This window comes from Strix aluco, chromosome 1 (genome assembly GCF_031877795.1).
Source record: "Strix aluco isolate bStrAlu1 chromosome 1, bStrAlu1.hap1, whole genome shotgun sequence".
Classification (NCBI taxonomy): domain Eukaryota; kingdom Metazoa; phylum Chordata; class Aves; order Strigiformes; family Strigidae; genus Strix; species Strix aluco.
The window spans coordinates 161,460,031-161,480,516 of NC_133931.1; the positions used below are offsets into that span (position 1 = coordinate 161,460,031).

At 39.1% G+C, this 20,486-nt stretch overlaps 1 protein-coding gene across 1 annotated transcript in view; it reads right to left on the reverse strand.

The window, feature by feature from the left end:
• Positions 1 to 20,052, reverse strand: part of STK17A (serine/threonine kinase 17a) — a 28,683-nt gene extending 8,631 nt beyond the window's left edge. The window contains exons 1-3 of the mRNA XM_074843147.1: positions 19,696 to 20,052; positions 11,716 to 11,928; positions 4,443 to 4,587 (exon numbers count right to left, since the gene is read on the reverse strand). Coding sequence (XP_074699248.1) covers positions 4,443 to 4,587; positions 11,716 to 11,928; positions 19,696 to 19,883 — 546 coding nt within the window. The 5' untranslated portion in view covers positions 19,884 to 20,052. The remainder of the gene's footprint in view (positions 1 to 4,442; positions 4,588 to 11,715; positions 11,929 to 19,695) is intronic.
• Between the last annotated feature and the right edge of the window lie 434 nt (positions 20,053 to 20,486).

Below are 20,486 nucleotides of genomic sequence, written 5' to 3' on the forward strand. Positions count from 1 at the left end.
ATTATAAAAACAGGACACAAGGTTGTAGGTTCCAGGTGTACTGTCAACCACCACAAAATCGGGCTTTCAGAATTTGATATGTTGGTCATACCTGTATCATCATGCTAGAGTAATAGCAGCAAAATGCATCATTTATCATTGCAAATATTAACCAGTCTTACATCTTTCACTTAAATGGGACTAAACTACTGTCACATGAAGAACATAGCTTTCTTAACACTATGCAAAGGCCAAACTAAGGCAACGGATACAAAGATCTGGTCTCATCTGGAAGCTTATTCTGCAAGTCATGCAAATTGTAATAAGTGTACTTAGTAAAATAGGATACCCTTCAACCCTACCTTGCCAGCAGGTTCTGGAATCTTGTAAATTGACTATATAATGGCAAAATCCATACACTGCAAATTTGCCACTGTTCCAGAAGTTTCTGTGAGCCTCTGGCCCTAATATTTCTTATATCTTTACTTGGTTTCAAGAGGAGTATGGCTAAGGACACATAATAAAGGTCATGTTTTTAAACTAATCAATGCCTCACCTTAACCTGCAACATTAATGAAGTTCGGTATCTAATTTTATAATACTGTAAAAAACCCACAGATCCCTAGACAAAAAGACAGGAATTATCCAAGGAATATTGGGCAGAAACAGGAAAAACAGACTAGCTGGGATACCCCAGCTACATTATGTTTGAATATACTAAACTAGGCTGATCGGTCTGCCCTAAAAAAAGTTAAAGGACTCCCGTATCTTTAGGCAATTGAAATGTAAGAGCAGAGTTTGCTTGGGGGTTGGGGGTTTTTTGGTCAATGTGTACAAGTGGAAAAAAATGTAACAGTCACTAAAAGAGAAGACATATTAGATTGGCATCACACTTTATTCCCCAAAACAAGCAATGCAAGTCTCAAATTTAGAAATAAGACTATTATCAAAACAGGTTCCGTAGAGCCTGGATACACTATACCTGCCTATTAACAATCAGCTTTGCTCCAATTGCTATAAAGGTTTGAACTCCAGGTTAAACTTGTTCTTTTGCCTTGAAAACTTGGTATTTTAATTTTTAACTCTTTTCTTAGTTTCCTGGATGCTCCTTTAAACAAGAAATACTACAATTCTACTTATAGTACACTTCTGCGTAATAAACATTCCACCTGAATCCACCTGGAAAACTCGGTTGAGAAAATTAATCTGCAATGTTCTTGTAACAGGCCACTTCTTTGAATAGCGTTAGTTTGCTTTCTGAATGTTGGTGTGAAATGACACCCAAACCAATTTCAAACAATGATTTCGCTAGTTGTCCTCAGTGAACACAACATCTTGAAAACAATACAGAAGGAGGAAGGGAAAAGCTGTCTGTTGGATAACCAGAGTAATATATATTATAGGAGAGTGCCGCCTGGAGCAGTCATTGTCCCAGACCCCAGGGCTACGTAAGGCTCTTTACCTATCTCCTCTATAGACAAGAGGCAGCTAGTCCTTCCTCAACCCCCACGCCTTTTTAAATTCCCTTCCATTCCCAACTACTTTAAGCTTTTACCAAACACCAATTCAAGATCAAGTCAAACAGCAAATGAAAACACAGAGAAAGGAGTCTTCCCTTACTCTGCAGCTTTTATGCACCATTAAGAGGAGATGAAAGACTCCTGACTATACGCACACCCTGCAAATTAAATAGCATCAACACAATACTGTCAAGCAATACTTAATTTGCGCTCAGTAGCATTATATTTGCTCTTTCTCCAAGTCAAAACTGGACTACTTGATTGTATTTTGCTATTAAAACCAAGCCACTTTTTAATCAACTTTCAAGGAGAACCATGCCTTCTGAAAGAAATTATCAGGTGGCAACCTTGATCAAAATACCCCATTTTTTTCTGCACAGTTTAGTCTTGTAGGAAAAATCCTGCATCTGTTAAGGGGGCAGGCAGAGGCTAAAGTGAGCTAGCTGTCAGTGTCACAGATCTGGTTGATTGGATTTATAATGTAGAACTACAACAACAAGCTGACAATCACACATACTGACAACCATATTTGGACTTAAAATACTTCTGGGCACAGAGCCCGACTTCTTTGAAGGTGCAACATATGGAGAACTGGATGAACCTTTCCAAAGGTATTCGTACCAGACAAATGAAAGGGAAACCTTTAGAGACCCACAGGTGAAATGAATAGCACAAGGAAAAACATTTTAGCAAGAATTTGTACACTTTTTGATAGTGGCAAACACGTTGCTTAACAGCAGTACACTTTGCACAAGTCTTCCACATGTCACCCCAGAAAACTAAGTATTTAGTAAATTCCATGGTGTTGTAAGCCACTAGGTAAAGCAGCATGAGCCGTAATAGAACAGAAGTTAATTTATAACAGAATATATAATAATTTATAACAGAAGTTATATTACAGCCATAATATAGTAACACAACAGAAGATGGTTTGAGCCCAGCGGGTTAATAAACATGCAGCCAAAACCAGCACCCAGCTTCAATTTTTGAGTTCCTTGAAAAATGGGCCTTTTTTAGTCTTGCAAGGCATTGTGGGTCAATCAATCTTTGCAAGTCACAGTGTTTAACCCTACAGTTTTCATCTTCTTTATCTGCCAATATTCTGAAGAATTCCCTAAACCTTATTTTGCAAAAGAGTGATAGTCTTATATAATAGTCTTATATATCATGAAGGTAATCACACTGCAATTAGGACTCCTATTAAGATCCACTTTTCAAAAACACATTGCATACTGCAGTAACATATAAACATATTCAACTTGAACACTAGACAATTTACTCTGCTAATTAACTTTTATAAGCCCTCAAAGCAATGCTGGATCTTTCAGTGAGAACTGGATATGCTCAATTTTATAACATAAGTTTTCCAATCAGTTGGAAAGTTTTTAAGTAGGGTTTTTCTCAACTTTGAAAAAGCTACCTGTCTGCAAGCTGTAATCGACACTACAGTCTACTCCTGCCGTTAAGTACTATAGTCAAATAAAGCACAACGTGTTTCTGACTACAGATGCCCAGCTGACAGTGCTAAGGAACACCACAGCTTTAACTACAAACATGTATGAATATATACTGTCCACAAAAGACATGTTTTAATTTTACACACTTTGCTTCAAGGAAATTCAATGGCCGACCATAGTAGACACTGAGTATCTTGTATAAGCGTAGTGGAACTTTAAGGAATTTAACTGCTCATTTTCAGTCCTTCTGAACACTTATTCTCACATCCCTTGCTAAAAAATTTCCATTAATTATTTTAGCGCAATTATTAATATTCTATGTGTATGACTAAATCAATGGGCTACACAAAGTTTTAAAGGATTCCACAGATAATTTGAATAAATGGTTGGAAAACCAGGCAGGTGACATATTTGTGTGCAAATATTACTCATCATCTGCTTTAGCTGATGAATGGTTCATGATGTGCTAGGTTATTTAAGTACGTACAGCTTGATACTGGAATCTACTAGTAGCTTTGTAATACTGCCAAAATGCAATTAAGTATAAGTAAGGATCTCAGCAACAGAACAAACATGCAGCAGCTTACTGCATACTTAGCAAATACAGGAATTGGACATGCAAAAAGAATTTGAAAATTTTAATGCAAGATACTTTTTATACTGCCTTGCTTAGTAATAAAAGTAATTCAACCTCAAAAATCAGATAAAAATTGCATTTCCCATACGAGTGTATGGGTGGAAGCTAAAGAGAATTACCTACAGCTCGCTGCCCATGGGAGTGGATAGTTTTCTGGATCCCTGTTACAACTCTCTTCTTAACGATAAGCAATACTCTGGATTTTGTATGATGGCAACTGTACTCTTCTCTTGATTTGGGTCAAAACTATTTTTCAGTAAGAAAAAAATATTTACTCCAGTAAATCATGACAATTTACGTACCAATAGGGTGTTGGCCAACTGTTTGGCAGCAAATGACAAACATTTAAATTAAGTTTTACGGTAATTTACCAAAAAAAAGTGTTATAAATGTATTTAACATATTAATATAGTGTTTACTAGTCCTGTATGAACTCTTCATTCTGAAACATCACACTTTATACTAGCAGTATCTCTGCCATCCTTCTGCTTCATTAAAGCTCCAGTCAATACAAAACCCAAACCTATTTTCCAGTGGCCATATAATACCCAGATATTTTTATTGCACTTTAAGATGAGTCATGTCATTTGCGATTTTAAGGTGCAATGCAAATCCACTTTTGAAGTCACTACATTTCCCTTAATCAGATGGAGTTTATATTTGACATAATCATAGAAACTCCACAAAAGGCTTGCAACCCTGGTGCCTACTGCATCCCAAAGGTTGAATTTTACTGTTTGAAGAATAACTAGATAAAAATTGTGTTGATTACAAATTAGCGTATGTCATGTGCCAACAAGAAAGTTAGCAGATAAGAAATTAATAAGAAAAATACAGTAACAATCTTACCTTTAAGTCAAGATGAACCACGTTGTTTCTGTGCAAGAATGAAACGCCTTCTAAGATCTGCTTCATAAGTCGTTTAACATCTTTTTCTTTGAAGGCTTCCTCTCTTTCAGCCACACACTGGTCAAAGATTTCACCTCCAGCAGCACTATGGAACAATATGGATTTTATTATTTCAAAGACTAAGTTACAGCACTCATTTTGTTCCACTTGCACTATTTTATTTAGCATAAGCAATATCAGCTAGGCAGTAGCATCCAATAGTGGTATTTTCAGTTATTAAACATTTGGCAAGCTTTGACAGCCTAGGAAGACTTCTCTGCAGTACAGTAGCTTTGGAGAGAAGCAAAGATCTTAGTCATTTAGGTTAGAGAATATGAATGCTACAGAAATTTTGGGGACTATTTTGGCGACACTACTGACTATGCTTTAAGATGAATGCCACATTTGTTTAAGAGCAGTGATTAAATAAAAGATGTGCCTTTTGCCATTCCTACCTGGAAATCTGGCCAAGGTAAGTCTTTGGAAACACAAAGCAAAACAGCTCCACCCCCAATCCTCCTCAAAACACTTTGCATATACTCTAAAGACTAAATGTAAAGTCTATAATTGCATTGTTTGTGAAGTCTCTGGTATACAGGAATGCATTAAGTTTCTAAATGACTTTCATCTAAAAATACTTTTGAAAATTTTAGCTCTCAGCTTGCTTCCTTATCTTTTGTTTATATATGTTTAAATAAATAACAGAGTAACAAAAAAGGTAAAACTAACTAGAGATGAATGAAAGTTTTTAAAGTACTCTGAAGCCACATGCAGTTCCATTTCTGTATAGAAATGACTCCAGAGAACTAAAATTGTTTTACAACATAACCACGTAGCATCGCAGAGCAGAGGCTCCATCTTAAAACAAGAATGGGCATAAGAACATTAGAATGGGGCCATTTTTCATACGGATTGTTGAATTACTACTATGAAATCAGCACATACACACTTTGTTCTGCATGAAATTCTAGAATCATCCCTTAGTGAAAGATGGCAAAACCCCTGAGGACAGCATCTTCTCCGGTTACCCCAAACTGTGACAAGCCAAACATGACTTTGCACAAGCATTAATCTTTATTGATGCATAGCCATCTATTCTGCCTTTGCTTGCTCTTTTCTAATAAATTACATTACTTAGGGAATTCAGAAGACAGAGAGGCATATTCAACATGAATAACAGCAAATGAGTTTTACAAAAATGGTGCATTTGGATTATGTACTCCTAGAAAAAGAACACTTAAGTATACTCAAATTTTCATTTTGCCTATACTAACTTTGCTCCTACAGTCCTAGGAGCTTAAAATGCTGCATGGTTTGTAAAACACTTTGTCTTCCCAGATAGTCTCATTGTATTATTTAAAACTCTCCCTGCAGATTGTCTTACAAGAAGAAAGAATTTAAAAGAGGGTTACACCTTAACTTTTTCTAAAGAATTTTCTATCTCTGTTCTATACGCTGGCTAACTGGTATAGCAGTACAATTTGATTTAACTAAGATTTCCTTTTAAAAAAGAAAAGTCCATCAAATAATTATTTTTATTCATCCTGTATCAAAGATGATAGAGCTCAAGAATAAAATGAGGTTTTCATTACAGGAGTATTGATACTTTAATTCCTCTAGAAAAATTGCACAGGCCTGACACTATCACATCTTTTTTCAGCACATTTTTATTTAATTCAAAGAAAAAGTAATATTTCAGCTTTGAATAGGATACAGTTATTAATGACATTTTAAAAATGGACAAAGGCTAGTGTATTCTAATATTCTAAACCAAATTCCTTTAAAAAGCAACACCAATTGGGTCTTCAAGATAGGGATAGAAAAACACTACTGTAATCAATACATTAACTTTCTGCTTTAAGAATGCCATAACATGTTACTTGGAAGAATGATTTAATTCCTTGTAGCAGTGAATGACAATGCACATACAGTGATAAGATCCACTACCAGAATTGCTAACATGATGTGTTTTACAGCAACAACCCCAGGATTTTGCTGGTATAGCTCTGCCAATTAAAATAAGCAAAGCAATACTTCTGCTATTTAATTCTGTGAAATAGGATTTATACCCCAAAACTGTTGTCAACCAGGGATCACACTTTATTTTTAACAGACCCAGCTGAAAAATCAAAGGGGGGGGCCTTATAAAGCCTTGTTTTGCTATATGTCTACTTGGTAGACATCTGTTACAATTAACACTAATAAACAAATTAACATTGAAGTAGGCACCAAGCTAAAATGTAAGCTACCTAGAATTTTAATACTCCAGTTAAAGAACTTTGAATTAAATGTGGTAAAAGTCAAGGCAATAGAAGTTGAAGCAGACAACATCCCATCACTGGAGGAGACAGCACTCCCATACCAGAGCAGAAAACCTTTGATCCAGAATTTTTTTTTTTTTTAAAAGGTATTTAAGTACCTCCCAGCACTTCTGGAGATGCCTAGGTTCACCAGCATTTTTAAGAGTGAGACAAGCAAACACAGCCCTTACACCTGCACACCCACTTCATGACTTATGAAACCTAGCCATTCCCAGCTACCATAGACAAATATACTCAGCTTTACAAAAAAGTTTCACATGGAAAGCTGGTTTCTCATGCAATGTTGCATTTTTTGATCAACTTTGGTATTCAGGATGCAGATAAAACAACTTCTTCCAGACAATACCTTCTATCCCCAAATTGCCACATTCAAACAAGAAAGTAGCAACTCTTTACACCAACACAGGGAAATTTGTTATTGCAAGACTGTTTCGTGTATTGTTGCTGGGGAGCGAGCTTAATTGATTCCCTTAAGCAAAACAGTCAGTTAGCTGTGAGCCAATCCAGTCACAAGTGGTTGGAAGTACAATGTCAAAATGAATTCCAAAAAGATTCTCCTGCACACCTGTGCCAAGTTTTGCCAAGCTCCTTAACAATACTTTCGACTCAGTTACTTTCCCTAGGTAGAGTTCACAGGAAAAATTAAGCAAAACACAGAAGGGATTAAAATACCTGCTAGGAAAGTATTATGGGCATGTCATTGCTATGATTTCTGTATACATGCAGACCATGAGTTCTCCAGTGTTTATAACATTTACCCATTTTGCCTTTAAGAAAACATTTCCCATTAAGTTGTAGCTTTTCTAATGCACATTATGAAATAAAGACTTTGCAAACCACTGGGCACCCCCACAGAAAATGTTCCTAGGGAATAAAAGCAAAGAATAGTCCTCAGGACAAGAAAGTCTTTAGGAAAACAAGCCACCTTAATCTAAAAAAAAAAAAAAAAAAAGGACATGGAAATATTTAAGAGCACAACATTTTGAAATCCAGTGTTACTTAGAATGTATTATTTCTCTAGTACACACTCCCTTAGCTAGGTGTACAAAAACCATGAGACACAAGAATTCTTTCCAAAAGCTACAGCAATTAGAATTCTTCTGCCATTTTATGAAAATACTGTTGTGCTATTAACCTCTCTATAGTTTCAAGTGAAATCCAACTGCTCCTCATCAATGAAAAGCATGCTAACATTTCTTTACTGCTTATCAGCATAAACAAGCTAAAAGTCATTTGGAAGTCTGGAACGTTAGTCTTTGTTACAATTATGTTGACTTTAAATTCAATGGAGACTGCTTATCTTCCCTGAAACATATCTTAACAATGCACTGTGCACAATTCAGCATCCTACTTCTTTCAAGTGCACTTATAATACACTAACGCAGTCCTTCAGCATATCATTAGAAAAAGATTGAACAAATCTGTTTCAGTGTATATGAAAAAATTAAACATTCCCCCAGCTTTAATGGATCAGACACTTAGTCAGTCTTCTGAAAGACTCAGAAGTACAAATCCTCAGAGTACAGATATGTAGATAACAAGTTTATAAGAATACATCCGATTTCAAATGCTGAGCAAGACCATATACCGTCTGCAAGGGCCAAAAATTTACCTCCTGGATCTTATGCTCTGTCCAGAGCTTTTCTTGGAAGGGTTATCTTTGGAAGATAGATGGAAATTCATCTGCTTTCTGTACAGAGCTTGTATTACAAGAAGATCACACCAAGGTGCTTGCAACACTATCAAAGCTTCATATTCACTACTGCTGACAGTCCTACCCTCCTTTCCTTGGCTAGGCATACCATTCGATAGTGAGCAAGCAAATTTACTGAGACTTTTTCCAGTGTAAGGCTACCATGACATACCAATGTCCCCAAAGCCTGAGAAAACTGTAAATCCATATCTCATGAGAAGGCGTGTGGAAAGAGAAGCATCCAAATGCATTAAGTTGTAGATACTGTTCTTCTTGGTTCTCAGCCAAATGCCTTTTTCTTTTTTTTTTGCCTTAACCTTTCCAATCAGGCAGCCAAAGAACTGACTGAAATGCAAACAAAAGGTAACTAACACCATTTGAGAAGTTCTCCCCTAAAACTTTTTGAAGGGCTCTAGTCTCGATTTGACACTGCTGTCTAGAACAACTTTGGTAATTACTCCAATAGCCTAGATGCAAACATTGGAGTAGGAGAGTTATTTCTGATTACAGTGGTTTTGCTTCAAGTTCTATCTGTTTAATCCCATGCCAAATGAATCATTTCCTGCCAGCAGGCTCTTACTTTAACCAGTCACACTTCCAGCAAGTAGGACAATAAGTAATGTCCAAGACATTTACAAGTAGTAACATTATCGAGGTCCAAATAACTATAGGTGTAAAAAGCACTTCATCCAGCATATCAAATAAACCCTGACTATGTCTTTGAGATGATAAAGACAACTTTTTTCCTTTTTAAAGCAAGCATAACAGAAGTCTACTGTATCTATAGAAGACCCTGGCAGGTCATTACTCAGTTCAGAAACTCTTCACAAAAAAATACTTAATGGCTTAGATTTTGAATTTACACATACAGGTTTCTGTAATATCCGACCCACTAATATCATCTATCCCTTCCACAGATGTATAACATAAGATGATGAACACTTAAACAAAAAACACTTAGAAAAACCCCACCAGTTCCTAAGCACCAGATGCTCTGTTGCTGGCTCTTTCAAAATAAATTGGAAAAAGCCAAGGAGGTTGCATACAAATATTGAACCCAAAAGTTATCAAATTTGCTTTTTCCTTTTATATCTGGCATGTCAGGTTTCCCAGACTGTATCTCTGCCTTTTCCAGTAAAAGTCCAGTTTTCTTTTTCATTCATTCCATTTTCACTGAAATATAGAAACATGAGTGATCCACAGATTAAGTTCAGGCTTTACATACTACTGCTTCAACTCCTACTTAAATCCTCTGATCGAGGTCTTGTGACAACAAACAAGTGAGAGACTGTTGTCAGGGTGGATGCAGACAGCCACCAATTTGCTATCCTACAGCTGAAGCCAACACTGTAATGCCTCATTGCTTCCCATTGCTCAGAACTTAATATTAACAGTTAGTGGCCAATTTTAAGTTTGTTTTCTGTCAAAAATTGGTCCTGCTTCAAGGGCAACACTCCACGTAACATTAATATTTCTCTTCATAAGGCAAAGCACTGGTGTCCCCCTCACCCCTTATGACAGATTCAACATCAAGAGAAGAATCTTTAAAACCATGGGAGATAAAGTTAGTGGCCAACGATTAAGTATTTGTTTTTCTCCTTCCCAAGATAAAGATCTGCCACGCAGGCCATCAAGCTTAATAGAAACTGAAATGCCCTAGAGAAGCTTGCAGTCTAGATATGTTCTTTAATCCTCTGCATTGAGAATGTCAGAAATTTACTAACATTCATACCTGGTTTGTTGCAACATGTCTCTGGAACATGCTGACATTAAAGAAGCATCCAGACATATTTGCTGAAGTCAGGGAAAGGCTGTTTTTGTAAATTAGAACTCTAACACACAGCTATTTATCTGAAACAAGGTATGACTGTTTGATGCATATAAAAACAATAATGTTGCTAATTACTGAACAACCTGGTGACTACTGAACAACTTAGTTAATACTTCGGATTAAAAATGTTTTGCAATTGTAAGAGCTCTAAAAGAAAACTAGCATTTTTGCATTAAAATTCTCTCAAAACCCATTGCTCCTATCAGGCTTCAGATTCTACTGCTTGTGTTCTATCCCTACAAGATCCAGAAACTTAAACTGTATTCTAGCTAGAGCTGTGCTCCTAATGTTTAAAGCATGTATTCATGACTCTCCAATAACAGCAGTTAAAACTCCAGAAGCTCTGTCACACCTTTGCATTATAACAGATACTTGAATATTCCATAAAGGCACAGCGAAGATGACAAAACATATTTTAGAAGGAAGTTTGCCTTAGCAGACATGGTCTCATTCCATTTCACTGCACTTTAAAGATACATTTTCTTTTGAATTCTAAACAAGATCAGATTGGGACACAAGATTTCTCCCAGTTTCTTTTTGTTATCAAGCAAGAAAAGAGCTGTACAAACTAGATTTATCTTAGCAGACAGGTTAAGTCACTTCTGAACTATCAAGGCTCACGGCTCCTCTCCTGGTTATTTAAAATCCGTAGAGCTTGAACAGGATCTTGAGTTCAATAGCAACAAGCATTTGGCTGTCTCTTGAAACCTAGATGTCAAATATCTAAGCCACTGGCGCATTAGATGAACAGTCACAACAGCTGCAGCAATACCCATCTGGACAAACCCAAGGGGGAAAAACCACACAGACAACTGTACAGTCACAAGTTAAACGTCATTGGAAAGAAACTATTCCAGGTCTGAATTCCCCTACTCTTTCTTTCCTCAAAAGAATGATTTAGAGAGCTTTTCATTGCAGATCATAAGGGTCTTTCATAGTTTCTTTTTAACAATGACATTGCTTTCAATACCTTTTTCCAAAATCAGTAAAAACCCCCAGATTTCACCCAATCTTTGTCACTGTCAACGAAATAAACTTCAGATTTTGAACAGATACTCATCACTTCTTTCCTCTTCCTCTTTTACAAGTAGGGAGTGTACACAGTTCATATTTCACTAAAGATTTTTTTTTTAACTACATGAATTATAGTTCAGCTTTGAAAGATATTACATAATTGGAGAAATTTATTATAATCTGCCGTAGTTACAAGACTGCATATAACTTCTTGTAATACTGATTTTCTCAGCAATTCTTTCTGAACTCAAGCAAGCGTAACAGGCAAGCAATAAAATCTTTTCACATTAGTCATACTGATACACAGTATTTCTACATTATTAGTTTTAAGCAAATACTGCAGAAGGTTATTCAGGAATTATTATGAGTACTTACTATTCCAGAACTAAAATCATCTCTGTTGCAGTTTCATAAACTTCATGCAAGTTAACAACCCAAAGGTTGCATTGTGCCAGCTCAAGGACTGCAATTTCGTGGATTATTTCCATCCGACAATCTTGGCCCTTTCTTCTTTTTCTCATGAATTTTGCTGCAAACTCTCTTTCAGTGTCTTTCTGGATACACTTCTTCACCACTGCAAATTTTCCCCTGAAATTAAAGAAGAATTTAAAGTTAAAATTGAATCCCTTACTGATAACTTTAGTATTGCCCTTATAACTTAACACTTAAGGAAACTTGAACTAAATCGCTATTAATCGATACATTTCAAATATGTTCTAAATTTAAAATGCCTTGCGGAGCGATAATCCCTACACTTAAAAGTTAGGAACACCACAACCCAGAATGTAATTTAATCTCCATGAAAAATAAGGAATTAAAAAACCCTATCAATTCAAGGAACCTGGATTTCAAAAATACAGAATAAACAAGTTGTGCTAGTTCACAAGATTAAGTTATCCTCAAACCTTTCATTAAAAAAGCTGACAAAAACAGAGTGTACAAACAGGCAATTTACGCTTTCTATGACTATGTCACAATAACCTAGCTATTGTTTTCTGAAGTATCGCACCATTGTCAAGGCAACAGCAACTAGCACTCTTATTGAATAACTGCTCAAAATCCTGCTCCATTTGCCATGCAATATCCAGACTCTGCTCTGCATTTTCAAAGATGGCACTTTGTATTTTCACTGTGATGTCTCAGATGGTAACAGCCATTTTTTTGTTTAACAATTCTCAAAATCCCTTCTTCTTTGTCTTACTGTATAAATAAGGAACATGGATGATTTAAAAAAAAAAAAAAATAAGCAGCTTGGCCAAGATAAAGCTTTCTAACAAAACTCCTGCAACAATAATGTCGATACAAACACTTGCTGGGCAGAACTGAGCATAGTGCTTAACCCATGTTAATGAGCGTCACTTCTGACAAAACACACAACTGATGAGTTATGTGAAAACCACACTGCAGCACTAAGGTCAGAAGACTTCCCCCACAGCATTTTGGACTGAAGTGTCTGCTCTAAACTTCCTTGCAATAGAGTCCCATATCACCTGCTCCACTCAGTTCCATTCACACAGTACTGATTTTTAGACTGAAAAGGTCTATTAATATTTGTAAGCTAATACAATGATGAATTCCTATACTTTGAAGTACAGCAATCTTTTTTTTAGTTCTTACCATACAGGTAATGTTCATCACAACTATCTTTTTTATTTGTATGTAAAATTTTCTTATAAGCCTGTAGGAATAGCTTGGAGATCTTTATTTTGGTTCTTAACTTATTATAGGGTTGCTGAAACCAAAATAAAGAGTCCTCATCTGGTTTGGAATACACTTACATGAGTTTTGCCTCTTCTGTCTCCAAGCCGAAGATCACAGAATTAACTAACTCAGCTCATGTCAAAGTTTTCATGCTCAACTCCCAACCTGCTGGCAGACTGCTATCCATGAAATGTAACTGCTAAAAGTTGTGGTCAGCTTGCTTTTAATTGGCATTTGTTTCAAAATTACCCAGTCTAAATAAATGAAGTCAAATAAGCACCCACAAAGTGGGTGGCATTTGTTTCAAAATTACCCAGTCTAAATGAATGAAGTCAAATAAGCACCCACAAAGTGGGTATTTGCTAGGCAATCTCACTAAAATAATCAGACATGTAACCGCTGATACAGCCACAGTTATTCCTCTAGGAATAATATTTTGCATAAGCACACATGATCTACAGCACAATATGTATTAAGACTAGATCAGAGCACAGCACAGATGTCTGTGAAGGCAGACGAACAGTAAGAATATGCTTTCAATGTCTTGAATCCTATCTGTTTGGAGAAAGTTCTTAATTACCAATACATACATTAAGACAACATTATAGTTTTGCAAATGCACGAAAACAGTATTATAGGATTTTGTAGCACTAGGAAGGCGTGGTTAAAAGATCACTACAAAACGCGTTAATCAATAACAGAGTTATCACAGAACACCACAGGAGGAATAGACACCTAAAGGCTAACAACCTGCTAGGGTATTCCAGATGAAGACATACATCTATATGAGTCATGCGCAATATAAAAGCTATGCATTTATCAAAAGTGTTAAAATCCTCGCTTAAGTTTTTAGCGCCAAAACCAACTCAGGAAAAAAACCTAGCAACTGTGCTGGTAAGAAAAAAAACCCCAACAGATAGAAATAAATTGAGAAACTAACAGATAAGCCCTTTAACAGCAAGTTATTTTAATACCTGGTAGACACTAAGCCTTTATACCAAAAATCTATAGACCCCTGAGTTCAGTCTTCTCTGTTTTCCCTAAATAGTCTCTGAATGCACAGTTTCCCTCTGGCTGAATGTCACCTTAGCGCACAGTCAAAAGCTTTTAATTCCAGCACCTAGAGAAGGACCTGGAGAAAGTAGTTTAGGAAAGTTTGAAACCTCTCTAATACAGCTTTCAAGAAGCACTGTGTTGTTTTGAATTACATGCAAACTCTATCTAAAAGCAAGTTAATTAGTCCAATGAGTACAGTGTTACTGATTCATCAGACATTAGTCACTATGGAAATAAAACAGTATTCACAGGGCAGCAAGAAACAGCAAGAGCCACCACTGTGTGTGGCCACCATGTCCTGTTCAGCTGAGCTGGCCTGAAGCCTGATAGGTGACGTAATTAAAAGGACAGGTTACACGGGAGTTCAGCTGACTGACAAATACGAATTCTTCGGTGTTTAAGACCAAGAATCCTGCCCACATTCTTTACAGTTATACCTATAATTAGAGCTATTATAACTACTGTCTGTAGAACTCATCTTTTCCAAATGCAAGCCCCCCCCCGCCAATCAAACTTGACAGACCTGATGTTTATAGCTAATAGAACTAATCACTGTGAAGCAATCTAGATTCATGTCTGAGAATTTCAGAGCTAAGATCCAAAGATACCATCCACTGTATGGTTAAGCCAAAAGACAAATTTGTAAAGAATTTCTTTTTGATATACACTGAATAGTAGGCAAGACAGATATAAACAAGCTTTCCCACAAGGTATACATTGCATAGACTTTATTTTGCTTTTGTTATAATTCTGCTTTTCAGAAGTCCTTATATATAAAAAAAAAATCTATTAAATAGTGAAAATACTACTAGATCAGAGCATTGCTAGTTTAGCTGCATTGAGAAGCGCCAGCAGTGAGAACACTGCATTGAAGGAAGTACAATTTTGAAATATTCGATGTGCATTTGCAAAGTTAAAAACCAGTCATCCAAACACAAACAAAAAAGCTTTGAAGGGAGACATGAATAGGAATCTAGAAGCAGTTCTCAGTCCTCACAAGAGTCTCATTCAAGAATTATGATTTAAGATAAATCATATCTGATTACAAAGAAGCTCAATGTCATCTTTTTAGATTGCCAACAGAATTAGCATTGTTTCATCTGGCATACATTATGGCTTAAAGCAAAAGCCTCAAATCACAAATCAAATGTTGAATCAGATAAGCAGGAACATTTATGTCACACCAGTTAATTTTGGTTGTCATAGGCTCAGAGTAACAGGGAACTAACATTCCTTTAATAATTATTTTTAAAGCGACCTATAAAACCCTGTCACTGTGACAAATGCAGGAATAACAGCAGTTTCTGTGAAGGTACTTATTTTTTATAAAGTTCAGAAAACTTGTCTGAGATCCATAAAACTATATGCAATTTATTACATAACTCAGACATTTTTTTCTGAAGTGTGGGTTTTTTCCCTACAATTTTTTATTTCCAAACAGCAAGGTGTGGAGATTCTATTTCTGATGTTCATGAATAATGAACACATAAATTTATTCTCAAACGGTGGAACCAGCTACTTGCAACTTTTCATTTTCACCTCTCTTCCACGTTCACTTTGTTCCACAACTGTTTCACCCTAGCTGTGCTACTGCAGAGCGCAGCTGAGGACAGAAGAGTGACAGCATATACATTCTTACTGATGCACAAAATTGTACAAGCATCATGTACCACTAAGATGCTTGTCGCTGAAAGCTACCTGGAAAATAAGCAAGTTCATGTTAGAATTTGTGGAAAAAAAAAAAATTCCAGACACAGATTATCTGCACATGAAACTACAGCCAGGTTGCTAGTCAGAAACAAAGATTATTTCCTTATTATTCTGTTCAGTCTCCTCAGATGATTAAAATAGTTGTTATTCTTAGTTCTAGGTGAAGAGTGAGCTTGTCTGCTTTAACAAAAAACTGGCAATGAGGATAATCAGTTGAACTGCACTGGACATACATTTATATGTATGCGCTGCACACAGTTTGCTAGCAGAATATTGCTTATTTTAGAGCAATCATTTAAGGTGACTGTTGCCTTCCAGTGAGAGGAAAGCAAGACCAGTCATTTATGTCTTCCTCCAACCCAGCTCTAGCATCAGTAGCATTATTTTCTGTACACAAATGACTTCCAAAACATGCATAGGTTGTTTTACATTAAAAAAAAAAAAAAAAAAGAGTACAATATCAATGAGCTGAAGAATTAACTAACAGTCTAGTAATATTTTGTGTGCAGTTAGGAGGTTTTTGCTGAGATAAAGAGCAAAGCAACTGAATGCAATTATATTAGCCTCTTTAAAGAAGCTCTGGTTAATACAAAATATATTGTTCCCCATTTCACAATTATGGCTTAAGCACAGATGGTAAGGGGAAGAAGAGTTAAGCAATCGGTGTCTTGTCCTCTGCAAAGGTTCCGCTACTCCAAACTAACCTAACTCAAGTTAGCACCATCTGAAAACTCTAAAGTCCGAGTGAGTTGATGAGAAGTGGCACCCTTCAAACATCCATCAGATGAAGATTTGTATGAGAACATCCCAATTTTGAGATAGTAAAATTACTAAGGCTGTGAAGACTAGCCCAAAACTTCATCTATTAAAACATTTCATTAAAAACACCTGCCATTTCCATGTCACCCTAAGCAACTTTAAATAATTTCCTTTCCAGAGTAGACATTATAACCAAGTTTTTGGTTTTTCCTAAATTAACCTGTTTTTCCTAGCAGCTATAGACTTGCAAATGGCCTGTTCAACTACTGAATGAGGCCTTCTGAAGCACATCAGCTTTGCATTCTCAAGGCAGCTTCTTCCCCGTGAGCAGAACTAATGAAGCCTGATATCCTACAGCTTTGCACCCAAGTCCCTCAGGTGACGTTGTGACTAGGTTCCTTCCAGGCTCATCTAGAACTTTCAGCAGTGCTTCCTCCAGGCCTTTCACTTCTAACATGCTACCAGGGGCAGCAGCCCCAGCACCGCCTTTCCCTGCACTGCTAGAACTACACCACCTCAACGTTTTCCCACGTTCCCTCGCTCTTCCCAGCTCCTCCACACGTAGGTGACAAGGGAACAGAGGCCCCAGGTGCTGTGGCGAGTTCAACATGTATGTGTTGACTGACTGGAGCAGAGGCCGAAGAGCACACAAAGCTGCGGAGTTCACGCAGCAGCCCTGCTCTCAGCAACAGTGCTAAATCTGCTTTCTTTTCTCTCCCTGCTGTCAGTTTTAAACTCAATTTATACAAACGTCATTAGTCTCAAAACCTCTACCTAAAGCTCAGCTTTTAAATTGTTTCCCTAATTCTGGGAAGTAGGATGAACAAATACAGAGCGTATAAACATTTTCTATTAGCAAATTCAGCTACCAAATTAGAATTAAAATAGACTATGTTGTGTGCACAAGGGCTGCTTTTCATCTGAGAGAAAAACCTGTCACACCTGGGTGCTAATTTGTCCAAGTCCTTTGTAAAGATAAACTCTACGCATAAGCAGAGACTTAACACACTTTATGAACAGATAAAAGTCAAACAATTTCTGCTAAGCATACATTATCAATAAAATGACAGGGACAGTTACAAGTGGCAGAGAGACTTTCCATTTACCACCTATGCTTTGTCACAATGAGTTCGCAAAAAATTATTTTTAATGGGAGTACTTGAGCTGAACTATCCACCTTTTAAAAATCAAAATGCAGTAAAAAAGCATTCAAAAGATTGAATAAAACACTAAGCACATATTCAAATGTATAGATTTCTATATTCTAAGAGAGAAGATAGTGAAAACACATGAAGTTGAGGAGAGAAAAAGCTAGTCTGAACCAAAATATGTGTAACTTGCACAAAAACTAGACAGAACAGTCACTTAACTCATTTTAACATAATTTCAAGTGCAAAATCACAACCTTCATGCGAAGGTACTCTTTAAATGTAGTTCTGGTCAAAAATGTCTCCACACAAAAAGCCATGCTGGGATTTACTTATTTAAACTGCAGACTAAGACTTGCTGTAGTACTTAAGTCTTGTTCATAGCGTGAAGCTAATCATTTCAGTTGTACTTTTGTGTGCCAGAAGGAAGCTTCATCTAGTCTCTTTTCTGATTAGGCCAATGAATATCATCCAGCTCCAAGAGAAGCTCCCACTCTGACAGAACAGCAAAATATTTTCTGAAAAATCATCTGTTCTTCAAAGAAAAAAACCTGAGCAGCAGTGATACCAGGACATCCTGCGCTACACCGCTCCTACACCTTCTTGACTCTTGCTTAGAACTTAGGCTGGTTTGTAGCCTGCATTTAGCTTCGGTTTCCAGGGCCTGAACATTATGGTCACATCATGGTAAAAAAAAAAAAAAGCTTTCTCACTTTATGGGATGTCTTTCCCACCTGCTTCCCATGTGCATGCTTTAGGCCACTATGTTTAAACAAGTATTATTCTACTAGTACATCAGAGTTACATCTAGGCAACCTAAAAATTTGTTAGAGGTACTTAGAGCAGCTACATTCATTTGCTTTGAAACTCTTTAGCTCCAAAGCGGCTGTTTATGCTGCTGTCTAAACTGAGCCACACAGCTAGCATAACTTGCAAAAGAACATACACTGAGGAGTGTACCTTGCCATATATCCTGTACTATTCAATCTATTTTATCTGAATACTCTTTAGATAAAGCACATGTGATTGCAAGAATACTGTAATTCTTTTCATAAGTGACATTTTCATACAAAAATTTGGTTTAGTGGTGCTGAAATTCCACATATGTAGCTCCTGAGCTGCAAAAACCTTTTAATGAGACTTTCTGCCTCAAACCTTGCTTGCTATCAGTCAGGTGTTGAAATTATACATCGATTAAACCTCACATGTGGAGTTACTTTCAAACCCAAGTTTTTTAACCAGCTTTTTAATTCTTTGAAAGGTTCCACCATTAGTTTATCCTCAAACATGTGCTACCACAAGCTAGTCTCCTCTAGATTTGTTTTCCCCCATGCCACTGCCTACAAAGTTCAAGACATTGGTCTCCAATGGAGCAACTCTCCACACCGGCTCCCACGGAAGAGCGCGGTATCTTCCCAGCCAGCTTCACAAGGCTGAGGGTGACTTGTTCGCTAGAAGGAGGGACAACCAGCCGCGGCCAGCAGCTGGGGTACAGCTGCGCTAACAGCTGCCCCCCAGCACCCTCTCAGCACCCCCCCTGCACCCCTCGCCTCCCAACCGAGCCGAACAGTGCCCGGCCAGTGCGGCGGGCACGTCCGAGGAGCGGACCCACCGCCGGGAGAGGCCAGCAAAGGATGGCACTGAAGTGACAGGGCAGTGCTCCCCCGCCTCCCCCTTCCTTCCACGAGCCTCTAACTCTGCTCAAGCCGGGCAGCAGGTGAAGCGCCCGGCGCCTGCCGTCACTCGCTGCGGCGAGAGAGAAGAGGCAGAGCGGAGGGAAGGCACCTACCTGCCCCCGGCAGCCAAACGGCAGATCTCGCCGCGGGCACAAGCCTCGCACTTGGCGCCCCGGGCGAGCGGAGCCGGTCGGGGGCGGGGGGACGGGACGGGACACCTCTCCCCGCCGGCCCTAGCACCCCGGGAACGGGGTGGCAGCTCCAGCCACCGCCCCCCGGCCCTGCGCCTCCCGCAGCGCGCTCACCTGCCCAGCTCCCTGCCGGGACTGAGGCTGTACCGCTCCTGGAAGGGCTCGGTGCGGATGGGCGTGCGGATCTCCGTCAGGAAGCCGCCTCGCCGCCGGCCTCGCCCGGCAGCGGGCTGAGGTGGCGGCGGTGGTGGCGGCCGGTCACCGCGGGAGCGGTTGGGTGGCGGCTTCTCCTCGGGGCTCATGGCGCGGGGGCTTCTCCCCTCAACGGGGGGACGCCTTGCCTTGCCTTGCCTTCCCTTCTTCTTCTTCTTCCTCCCGTCTTCTACCCTCCCTCCCGCGCTGCCTCCCCGCCAGCCGCCGCCGCTGGAGGAGGGCGGCGGGCAGCACGCGCCGCGCTGAGGGGACGGAGGGGCGGGGCCCCGGGCGCCGCGCCCCGCCCCCTTTACCGCCTCACCTTGGCGGGCGCCAGGGGCGGGGCGGCGCGCGGCGCCCGGGAGGGACGGGCGGGCAGCGCCACCTGCCGGCGAGCTGCCGGTGTCTGTGGGCGAGGCGGCGGGCGCGGTGGCGGCGGTCCCGCCCACAAAGCGACGAGATTTAAGTATTAATAAAGCTGAGCTGAGTATCGGAGCGACGCGTTGTTGGCTGGCGAGGCACCACCGTTCGCGCTTTTCTTCCCCCGGGAGAACTCGCGCTGTGGGCCCTGAGGGAGCGGAGCGCCAGAAGGGCCTAAAGCCTGAGGTGACGCCCAAGAGCCGGCCCTGAAGGGCATGGCCGTGTGGGGAAAGGGCGCTCAGGCCTGGGGTGGGGACACCGGGATGCCAGGCTGCAGGAAAGCGAGGACAAAA